This window comes from Hypanus sabinus, chromosome 9 (assembly GCF_030144855.1).
Source record: "Hypanus sabinus isolate sHypSab1 chromosome 9, sHypSab1.hap1, whole genome shotgun sequence".
In the NCBI taxonomy this organism is placed as follows: Eukaryota; Metazoa; Chordata; class Chondrichthyes; order Myliobatiformes; family Dasyatidae; genus Hypanus; species Hypanus sabinus.
Window position 1 is genome coordinate 148,557,998 of NC_082714.1, and position 12,661 is coordinate 148,570,658.

At 35.2% G+C, this 12,661-nt stretch overlaps 1 protein-coding gene across 1 annotated transcript in view; it reads right to left on the reverse strand.

Annotated features, from left to right (window-relative positions):
* Window positions 1-223: 223 nt before the first annotated feature.
* Window positions 224-12,661, reverse strand: part of LOC132399891 (calcium-responsive transactivator-like) — a 97,320-nt gene continuing 84,882 nt past the window's right edge. Inside the window, exon 12 of the mRNA XM_059980777.1 lies at window positions 224-2,429. Coding sequence (XP_059836760.1) covers window positions 2,392-2,429 — 38 coding nt within the window. The 3' untranslated portion in view covers window positions 224-2,391. The remainder of the gene's footprint in view (window positions 2,430-12,661) is intronic.

Sequence of the window (12,661 nt, forward strand, 5' to 3'; positions counted from 1 at the left end):
CAAATGCTCTGACTTTCTACCACCGGATTATTTTGTTTTCTCTGTCATTTTGTTTTGATGAAAATGTTGAGCAATGAAACCTATTCAATGGGTTGTTGCATACGAACAGTACATTAAAATATAATGAATTGGGTTATTTATTAGATTCTTTTTAAAATTAAAATGTAACAACTTTAAATAGCAACATGAAATTTCTTGTACAGGCAAGACAATTCAACTCACTTGTACTTACATCAAAGCCTGTCGGTCACGAATTCAAACAGCTATTGCCTCCATTTTACAGAGGTACACAAACATCTATTCAGTGGTTAGTGTTTTATTAGATAATGATGAAAAGGAAAAGACTTAACATATTACATTACAACAGATTTCATCAAAAAATTCTGTATTACTAAAATCTCAAGTTTTTTGTTTCTTGAAAACAAGCAGGTGATTGTCACAGTACAATCTGTATTTTAGCTATTTGGCTGTTTAACAGCAAGACAAAAACAACATTGGCTCTATCAGCAAATGAAATGCAAAATGTTCATGTGATTGTACATTGAAATACAATTATTTTTTTTACAGCAAATAGTGTAGCTTCCATTGCTCATTAATCACATGTCCTTGCATTCCCACATGAGACAAAGATCCTCCAGTTACACAGGCTGGTGCATTCCAGAATTAATGCTTTAAATATTTACACAATATGGTCAACTTCGGACAATTTTTAAAAATACCTCATCACTCCCTTGAATTTTTTTTATATAAAGTACATGACTTACTGGTTAAAAAGGTAATTAACTATGGAAGTGAATGTAACACACAATACATTGTAACACTTCTCTCAAGCTTCATCTCAGCAGGTCCCAATATCCCACCTGTGATGCTTCTTAATTTGAAAGTGACATATTCTAATTTAGAGGTATTTATAATTGATGCCAATACTGGTAAGTTAATAATACAGACAGACAGACCCTTCCCTACAATTGAATTGGTCTGATTAATAAATGTAGAACCAATTTACTTTAGGCCCAGGTGACTTGACAGAATGTATATATACAACATAGAGTCTTGGAACAATCCAGTGGTCTCTGATAGAGTCTTCTGATAGATGAAAACCAGTGCTGTGAGCATTAACCAAGCAGGTCATTAATAACAAGGCTCATTTCTAATCCAAAACCAGTGTAGCCCTTAGACCTGCAATGCATCTTAAAAGATGAAGACAACTTTCGATGACAAATCAACCACAAAAATAAAACATATCAAAATTACCTAACCACAGTAAAACTCCTGCATGATGATTGCAAACATGGAAGCTGTTTGTAGTGATTGAAATCTGGTTATTATGGGCTCAACAGCATTAATTGCTCATAAAGTTTATAGACAATCTTCATTACGCAGCTATATAACAAATTGCACTCTCAAATACAACATTCTTAGAATCAATTATTGTGATACTTTTCAATCATCACATTTGAGGCAATGATAGGAAGACACTACACTAGAACAAAAAAATGCTTGGTTCATCAATTTTTAAGTTTACACCACTCATGAAAACTATCCTATCAACTCTGAAAATCACTTTTATCCTTTGCTTTAGAGGTCCTCATTTCTTTCATGCTACATAACTTTATATTGATTTTGACACCATTTTCATATGACTCAATACAATGACACTTTCTCAGTGTCACTTGTGTAAAAATGTTTGTGTTATGAATTACCAATGCCAATTTGAACACATGCGATAGGAATTAAGTATACAATGTACTGCCTTCCTTGGAGAAATCAAGTGTACCAACAGTAACTACTGCTGCCCTATCCAAGGTGTAAGGTTTAGGACCAAGGTGACATGTGCTTTCTATTAAACTACCTACAATGTTTTGTTCACTGGTAAATACAACTGCAAACTTCGTGCACAAACTTAGCATGTTGCTTTCAAATCAAATTTTACTAAAAAACTCAAGTGACTTTTAGTGACCTATATCCAAAATTCATATCTCGCACTAATATGGAATAAATAAATCTTAGTGCAAATTTTAGTATAACCACATGGATGCTTATTTCAACAGGAAAATTCACTGCTTCAGAAAGCATCTGTAAATTTTTGAAACCTTCTTGTGTTTCTGTGGTGGATCAATGGAAGGACACCAGTAATCAACTTGAAATCCTCTTAACAGATGCAATTGAACAACAGTGCAACAATTTAAAACATACGATATTCACAGCACCAAGTCTAAACTATTACAGATTGGCTTGTCATTGGTAGTGCAATGAAAAGAATGAAAATTTCTACTACATCCAGAAGCTGCTTTGAGCTATCTCTCAGACATGAAATATGACAGTCCATGCTTTATTTTACTCTGTAAAAAAAAATCAAAGTAGTATACATGACTGGTCCAGTGGTGGCAATCAGCTGTTTCCTATTGCTGGTAGCTTCCGTACTGTGCCTACAAGGAAGAAAAAAACCCCAACATCAATAAATTTTCAATGAAATTGATAGAACAAATACAATTATGTGGAATTAGCAGTAATGGCTGCCTTAATCACTTTTTTTTGCTGGATACTTTGCAGTTCAGCTGTATACTCTAAACGTCAAAACGGTAGGTGACAAACTGAAAAGAAATACTTCCTGTAGGATTTGTAGTACTTGTCAAATTCTCTTGTAAATCTTCAGCTTGAGACATAAAACATTTATATTTTATTACATGCAGAACAGTATTCAGCATATTTTGTCTCCTGATTAGCAGAGGCAATTGCAGACTGTCTTGTATGAGTGCCCAGAAACATCTACGATCACAGTCATAAGCCAAAAATTAAATATGGTAATCTTAAAGAGTCTGCATTATAAATAAAGGAATATATCAACAGTGAGAAATATAATGAATGAAATTGCTCTGGGAAACAAAGAGTTTCTTCGTTAAATAGCATTGACTGATCTCGGTAATTGGCACAGTTTGATTGAACAAGGACAGGCAAAAATAATAAAGTCACTGTTCCTGATCATTCTTTGGTAAACCTTGCTGGAAAATCACTTTCTTTTTCAAGAGAGGAGGATCTAGTGTATGTGATTCATTCTTCTGAAACAACCATCACTGTCCAAAGTCACAGTGAAAAGCCATCTTCTTTCACCTATGTTTTAAAAATTAATTAAGTCTCTGGATGCAGATAATGCCTTCAAGGCCAATTTATGTTTCCCTAATGAAGGCATGATAAGAATACATTCAGAATCAGAGAAATTTCCTCTGAGATTAAATATAACTTTGTCAGTTAGACTTGGACGTGTGATGAAAGACATCAAACAGTCTAGGCCTCCATTCCATTCTCCACGCTCAAAAGCTAGTGACATTGACATATGATGAAGGAATTTCACAGTTGTTAAGTTGGCAAGTGCTGTGGATCAGGACCAGGTGGCACCCGGGTCATCAGGTCCCAGGATCAAACATCTATACGAGCAAGGTGCACAAGGACAGGTGACCCATTTTGTTCACGAGTTGGCGAGTCTGGGGTTGCAGTTGAGGCCTGCAGTTCAGGATCCTTTCAACAGCCAGAACTGGGGCCAATACCAAAGATCAAAGCCCGATGGTTGAAGCACTAGGTGTATGAATCTAACAGTCCACTGGGGAAGTCGGAGACCTATTGTCTACATGTCTGGAAGTCTGTCCTATGGTTCAAGGCCTATATGTATGTGTGAGTGGGTGGGAGGGAGGAAAGAGACTTGCTTTATCTGTTGTTGTTTTGTTGCTTGTTATGTTCTATTTTTATGTTCTGAATTCTTCTGCTAAACATTGTGGGCATGATATGGCGATACTGAAATATATGGCAACATTGGTGGGTTGCCCCCAGCACATCCATAGGATGTGTATTAAATATTGCTATCAGATGAGAATTGCAGATGCTCTCTTTAAACTGGTTTTGTTGAAAGAGTTGGGTCTTTAGTACAATTCAACTGTTTCACAGTTGCTTTAATTGACATAAATTAATTACATTTTTATATTTATATTATTTTTAAACTAAATTTTAATTTTTAAAACTGCCTCGGTTGACTTTGAACTAATGTTCTCTATATTATCAATCCTGAGTCAAATGTACTAAATGCATGAAATAATATAAGCTTATTGTTCATCAGTTACAATATTTAACTCGATTGAAGTCAATAGAAACAACTACAACAAATTTCAAAAATAGGTACAACCCAAATGGATTAACTATATTGCATGATTAGTACATGCAAATGAAAAAAAAATTCTACTTACCATTATACACCATATATAAATTTTATATAAGCCACCATTGGTTCAAAGGTACATCACTGTTAAAATATGCTTTATCTAATGCTGGTAGAGTTTTGTAACTCTTAATACTTTTACAAACTCCTCTAGCTTTCTGCAGTATTTGACTGCAAAAATTTTAAACATTGCTGATGATAAATCATAAATAATATATTTATTCTATAAACATATTTCAAAAGCTCATTATGTACCCTTTCAACAAAAATAAATTTTTACTTCTCTCTCTCTTTTCACACATGTTGCATGACCTGATGAGTTTTTCTAGCATTTTCTAATTGTTTATATCAGATTTCCAGCATTTTTTTTTTTGCTTTTTGACAACTGTTTAAATCATTGCTCCTTCCCTTCCAGAAAATACCAGTTTGAAGCAGCTCTACTCCTTTCTCTGAAATAATTGATGTTTACTCTTTTTCATCTTGTTCTCCTCCCAGTTTTTGGTTTATTTTCTGGCTTTGAAAAAGTTTCAATGACAAATGACCTGAAATGTTTACTCCATGCATGCAGGTGAATTATTCCAGCATTATTTCTCCAGATGCCTAGCATCTGCAACTTCATACTTTGCAACAGCACCTAACAGCTATCGAGGTATAAACTAGCTAGATATCTATCACTTCCTTTGTTCAAAATCAGTAACTTACTATTACTGTATGCAAGAATTTGCAGAGCTAAAGCAATCTTGCAAAAATTCTCTATCTCAGTTTTTATTGGTTATCCAAAAGGACTGGTTTAAAATACACAACTTCCTGACATACAACTTGATGGTCAATGCCTTCAAATATACTTCCTTTTCTATCTGATTAATTATTAACTTTGGAGTCTCACTTTGTGAAGAAACTGCTGTTTAGAGCCCCCCTCACATCTCTAACAGAACAGAGCAATCCTAATTTTAACTGCGTTGTTCAAAATAAGCCCCGCACTGCAGCAATGAATTTCAATCTTAACACATATTTCAATGAACTCAATTAAATGGTGCAAACAATAAAAAGTTCTTTATTTGGATATGAAGATGTAAATATTTTTCACTTAGATTACAACATGGGAAGTTTTAACAAGGTAGAAATAGATGGAAGTAAATTAAATTGCTCCAAGGTACATAAACTTAAATATATTTGGGCTGAAAAATAAACATAATTACCTTTTACATAGATTTAGTCAAAATAACTGTTAGATCTTTATTACTTAAAACAACTGATTACAGATTTTTAACTATTCCTATATAATATTAAATAGAACAAAGACAATTGTTCTAGGCGTAATAGAGATTTAAAAAAACTATGAGAAAATATTCTACAGTATATTTTTTAATAACCTTACTAAAGGTACTGCAGAAATTCATGCAAAAGAGCACACTTTCACTTAAAAATTCTCAGCTCCTCAAGTATGATAAAGTACCCTCATGTAGAAGATTCCAAACAAAAATAACCACCGATCACCTGTGACCTGTAAGCTTCTGATTTGGTAGTTAATATTACCTTAGATAGAGGCACTCAGCAGTTTGTTTTCATACCTCGCTGATCCTCTGTACCACTAAACTGAGATGTGATTTTTTTTTGGTAGGCCTAAATCAACAAAATCTTCAGATGTGTTTTCTCAAAATATCTCAACACAAGAAGCAAATTGCTCGAACTGATTTCCAAATGAATTTCATTTTGCAATGAAATTTATTTTGAATCCTATAACTTCCAGTGAGCCACTAGTTCCAAGTGAGATCATACAAATATTTGTGCAAGTTTTTCTATTCCAGAAATCAGAAGGAGCACTGGATCAAAACATGGGAACTTTAATCCCTAGAAAGACCCTCAGCACTTAACAGTCATAATCCTCCAATCTATGGAATAAGTGGCAGGCAAATGAACACCTGGAACAATCTAGAGACAAAACAAAATTAAAATGCATTTTTAGCAACTCAACATCTTTCCAAACAACTCCATGAAAAATATAAATTGCATTGGTGGAAATCACTGTCTTTCATAAGGTGATTAAAAAGTAAGATGAAGGATTATGGCCTGGTTGCATCATGGTATAATATGGAAACACCAATGCCCAAGAATGGGAAAAAAGCCTACAAAAAGTGATAGACAGCCCAGTCCATCCCAGGCAAAGGCCTTCCCACCATTTAGCACATCCACAGGGAGTGCTGCTACAAGAAAGCAGCATCCATTACTGAGGCTCCCCTCCCCACCACCCAGGCTCTCTTTTTGCTACTGCCATTGGGAAGGAGGTACAGGAGTATTAGACCCCACACCACCAGGTTTAGTAACAGTTATTACCCTACAGCCATCAAGCTCCTGAACCAGCATAGATAACTTCACTCAACTCACTCAACAATTTATATTTTCAGCATTATTTATCTATCTATCTATTTATTTATTATTATTATTTTGGTATTTGCACAGACTGTCTTCTTCTGCAAATGGTCATTTGTCAGTCTTTATTTGTGTGCAGCTTCTCACTGATTTTACTGTATTTCTTTGTTCTCCTGTGAATGCCTGCAAGAAAATGAAATTCAGTAGTATATGGTGACATATACATACTTTGATAATAAATTTACTTTGAACTTGTATGTTTGTGAATATATTAGGAATTCAGTGATTTCAAAAAAAATGTATATTGAAATTATAATCAGTTCTTCCTTGATCAATAAAGATTGTATCTGGACAATCTATTAAATAATGACCATAGAAATAAATCAGAGAAAATTAGTTCCTCTTATTTCCTAGAATGACAAAAGCTATTCATTCAACATTTTGTTTAGAGAATTGTCTATTACTACACTGGACAAATAAAGTTTTGGCACTCTATAGATAAAGCTGTGGTGTCCTGATTTCACAGATAGAGTTCATTTAAAAGAACTACAAGACCTAAAGAATATCCTGTTTGTGTGACAAAGATACAGTTGTCCTTCATATGTTACTTTGCTCACTTATTCTTTATGTTCTAATGCAATAACGACAAGTTCACGCACTGTGCTGAAGAATCTGAATCAAATTCAGGGAGGGCTGAAATGCAGCAAAGTGGAACACTATGTTTCACGATATCATTAATTTTACACTCTGTAGAGAGCTTTTCAAATGACGATTCAAGTGAATTTTGCAAAATAAAATTATGGAAAAATTGCAGATAATTATCTTAATTTTAAGCACCACTCTCCCATTAAAGAGCGAAACATTTCTAGGAAAACAAAACATGACTTAGACTCAGTGTCATTATGGATGTAGCATTTGTGGACAACCTTTCTTCACTTAGACCTAAAATTTTTAATGTTAGTTAGTGGTAAAAGCAGTGATAAACAAAAGATGTCTTTAAACACCTAACATAAACAGAAGAGGGTGTCACAAAATCAACAGTGATTTCTTTATATGCCTGGTCAGGGACTAGATTGCAATCAACATTCTTCAGCATGTAACCAAATTAGATGGCATTATTTTTGTTTCAAAGTGTGGTAATCAAGAACTTGTACAAGGTAGTTTTGGATGTGATTCACTTAATTAAGACTAATTCATTCCCAGCTTCAGGTATCCAATTGATATCATCACAAAATTCAACCTTATTGTAAGTTGCTGCTTTAAAATTCTGCACTATTACTTCCATGGAATAGTCTGATTGGAACAAATGGAACAGCATCAAGGAGATACAAAGCCTGAGAGCCATGAGGCAAAGTCTGAAGGACAGCAGGAGTAGAAGGACCAAAAATAAAATGATTCCCTGCTTAGAATCCCACAGCCTCATTTTCCTTCTGGGTGGAAGGGATTTCCCCATTACTAACTTACCTTTCTTAGTGGTCCAGTATCAATTCTCACCTCTCTTTTACTCTTCACATAACTGAAAGAACTTTTAGTATCCTGCTTTACACTATTGGCTAGTTTGCCCTCATATTTCATCTTTTCACTTCTATAGACTTTTCAGTTGCCTTTTGTTGAATATTATAAGCTTCCCAATCATCCAACTTCCCACTCAGTTTTGCTACCTTATATGCCCTTTCGATGGCTTTTATGCAGTTCTTAACTTCCTTCGTCAGCCACAGTTTCTTATTGCTACCATTTGAGAACTATTTCTTCTGTGGGACATACCTATCCAGCACCTTGTGAACAATTCCCAGAAACTTCAGCCATCTCTGCTCTACCATCATCTCCACCAGTATCCTCTTCCAATCCACCTGGGAAAGCTTCTCTCTCATGCCTCTGTAATTCCCTTTAAGTGACTTATGCTTCTCTCTCTCAAATTGCAGTACGAATTCAATCATATTATGATCACTGCCTCCTAAGGGTTCCTGTATGTTAAGTTCCCTAATAAGATCTGGTTATTACACAATACCCAAACTAAGACAGCCTTTCCCCTCATGTAAAATGTAATTTCATCTGCAGTTTCAAGGCATTAATCTTCTTCATAAACCTATGCTTGCACTTTGTCCCATGCCTCTTGAGAATCCACAAATGTGTTTGCTACACTGTACCTTGATCTGCTACTAAACTCACGAACTTAATCAAGGTAGTCTTTAAAAAAAATCATGCTGGCTCTCCTGGACTTAACTTACTCAATCAAAGTTCATTTGGTTTCCAGTAAGTTTCCAAAACCATTTCACCGCTAACATTAGGATGCCTAATTTATATTTTCCCCTGCATCCCTCTTCACCTTTCTCGAACAGTTATCTAACATAAGAAATAGTCAATATTCCTGCTCTACTAGCCTATGAGGTCTGAAGTATTGATATCAATTCTTCTGCTTTTACCACCTTTTTTTTTAGGTATCTGAGATCTATTTCATCCAATATTCTTAAATAGCTTCTATCACAGCCCTAACCATAGCTTCAGTCTCTTAGCATAATTGTTACATTACTCAATACCAAATTATATTCTGCAATATCTCACCAAATTATATTCCTGGAATTGATGATGCCTTAATCTGAGAAATGAAATATTGGGAATCTTTGACCTGTTGAATATCAAAAGGTCTACAATTGAAATAAGTATTGTTTTCTGACCCTTGCATTAGCAATTTTATAAACAAATTTATAAATAAATGATTCATATTTTCAGGAAATGTAAGACCATAAGATATAGGAGCAGAAGTAAGCCATTCCGCCCATTGAGTCTGATCTGCCATTCAATCGTGGTCTGATCCAATTCTTGCAGCCATCCCTACTCTCCTGCTTTCTCTCCATACCCTTTGATGCCCTGGCTAATCAAGAACCTATCTATCTCTGCCTTAAATTCACCCAATGACTTGGCCTCCACAGCTGCTCGTGGCAACAAATTCCACAGATTTACCACCCTCTGACTAAAGTAATTTCTCCAGATCTCTGTTCTAAAAGAATGTCCTTCAATCCTGAAGTCGTGCCTTCTTGTCCTAGACTCCCCTACCATGGGAAATAACTTTGTCATATATAATCTGTTCAGGCCTTTTAACATTCGGAATGTTTCTATGAGATCCCCCCTCATTCTCCTGAACTCCAGGGAATACAGCCCAAGAGCTGTCAGACGTTCCACATACAGTAACCCTTTCATTCCTGGAATCATTCTCGTGAATACTCTCTGAACCCTTTCCAATGTCAGTACATCCTTTCTAAAATAAGGAGCCCAAAGCTGCACACATACCCCTAGTGTGGTTTCACGAGTGCCTTAAACAGCCTCAACATCACACCCCTGCTCTTGTATTCTATACTTCTAGAAATGAATGCCAACATTGCATTTGCCTTCTTCACCACCGATTCAACCTGGAGGTTAACCATTAGGGTATCCTGCACAAGGACTCCCAAGTCCCTTTCCATCTCTGCATTTTGAATTCTCTCCCCATCTAAGTAATAGTCTGCCCATTTATTTCTTCCACCAAAGTGCATGACCATACACTTTCCAACATCGTATTTCCTTTGCCATTTCTTTGCCCATTCCCCTAAACTATCTAAGTCTCTCTGCAGGCTCTCTTTTTCCTCAACACTACCCACTCCCCCACCTACCTTTGTATCATTGGCAAGTTTAGCCACAAATCCATTAATCCCATAGTCCAAATCATTAACATATATCGTAAAAAGCAGTGCTCCCAACACTGACCCCTGTGGAACTCCACTGGTAACCATAGACATGCTCCAATGGTAATGTTTCAGCCTAAAGTCAATCACCTGAGTGAGGGTAACTAATAAAGCACAGAAGCAGATTTGATCTTGCTGGTTGAAATTATGCTTTGAATCTGTTCAGTGATCATTTAATACTAACAAATTAAGGGTCAAAAGACTCTAAATAGACCAGAGAGAAAACATCTTTTACAAAATCTTTAGGGTAACACATCACTGTCTGGAATCAGTGAAATGGAGATACAGCTAAACAGTTTCCTTGAGATTAGTATTAATGTCAGTACAGAACAGGAATTAAACTGGTTTCAAGCCTGAGGCAATTATTGCACATCAAAATCAATGCAGAAATAACTCCAACAGAGTTTAAAGCTTTAGATTTTGGGAATATAATCACTTCTTTAGCACTTTCTTTTGGTACTACTGCAAAACATGGATTTGGATCAAAACTGTTGACAAAAAAACAGCAAGTGCTTTTTCAAGATTCATAGCATTCAAAATAATAGCCAGAAGAACCACTGCTGCCCAATGTGTAAATTTATTTTGAGAATTTCTGGTTCTATTGTTACACATGCTGCCTAACAATCTGATGAACTGAGGCTCACAATTTTTTAATGCCTCCAGTATGAAACCAAGCAGTAATCTAGCAAAAAGATGATAGCTGTAGGTCGTTTCAGTCTATCAAAAAAGTTGTTATTGCTGTGGAACCACATAAGCACATGTTTCACTTAACAAGTGACAATGGATGTCTAAAACATTTCACAAATAAAAGAAGAAATAATCAAAAGGAAAAAAGACCAACAAAAGAGGCCCTCAGGAGCAAAGCATGTTTTAGAACATCACCAATACCCAAAGGATATCACTATCAGCCAGTGAACCAAGATATGGAATGTAATGTCCTGATGCATTTTAGGAAATGTGGCAAATAATTTCTCCACTGGAAGCTCCTACAAATTGCAATTTGTTGGAGTATTACTTAGGGGTGATATTAACCAAGATAACATCAGACATACCCAAAGGCAGTGAATTAAGTACAACTACCAACAAATAAATGTGAATGTAAAGACAGCCTTAAACTACATCATTTTACACCAATCTCTAGTAAAGGACAAGAATCAAAAAATTCTCTTCATTGAGTGTGAATTTAGCAGAAAAAATTGAAAAGTCAGGAGAAGAAAAAAAGAGAAAGTATGGGTCAGAACAGAAAAAAAGCAATGATCTACAACTAGGATTACCATGCACAATACAATTCAATTTCATTGAAAATAGAAGTATTGAAAATTAGGAGCTTCACAAAAATAACATGAAGTCAAATTTGCTTTCTAATCATTGTGCACTCTGGCATGCATAATGGCATAAAATGGTGTGCAAAGGAAGTCCAAACACTGCTTTCTTAAACTTTAAACAAGTATATAGGCTATGCCTTCACTTGCCATTCATGCAGAAATCACTTTTTACGTTGCTTGTGAAGCCACCTTCTGGGTGAATGCTGAATCATTTCTACCAGGTACTATTTAAGTGAGCCATTTACCTGGCTATGCGTCCAGAAGCCAAATGTTGCCCCGTCTAGAGTAAATTAACCAAGCAACCATCCCTCAATCCTTGTCCAACTACTGATTTGCCAACCCAATTACTTATTATACTTATTATACATCCACTTAAAATACTGATTGCACCATCCTTTGTGTGACCAGCCGCCAATCTGCACAGTGGAAATTTGAAAGGAAGTTACTTCAATCAGGTCCACTGCCTGAATATAAAAGACAGTACAGTAAAAATGAGCTTTAACCAATGGCCATTCTGAACATTGGAAGTTTTGAGAGGAGTGGACTTTACTTTCTTTTTAAATCTTTTTATTAGTTTTAAACAAACATAAATGAAACATGAATACAAAATGTTTGAGAGTACATAATTAATAGTTTAAATAGACATTCAGATATGTAATAATAAAAATATATAACCTCTCAAACCCAGAACATTAATGAACAAAGAAGTAAAAAGAGAAAAAAAAGAAAAACCCCCAAAAAAAGAGAGAAAAATAAAGCAAAAAAAAAAAAACATTAACCAACATGGGCCATTGAATAATATTAAGTACATATACAGTAGTGCCAATAACTCCGAACCTCCATCCAATTGATTAAGGATAGTATAAGTAAGGTTTAGGAAAAGACAATTCAACTCATGTGAAAATGTTGAATAAAAGGTCTCCAAGTTTCTTCAAATTTAACTGAAGGTTCAAAAGCCACACTTCTATTTTTTTCTAAACTCAAACAAGAAATAGTTTGAGAAAACCACTGAAATACAGTTGGAGGATTAATTTCTTTCC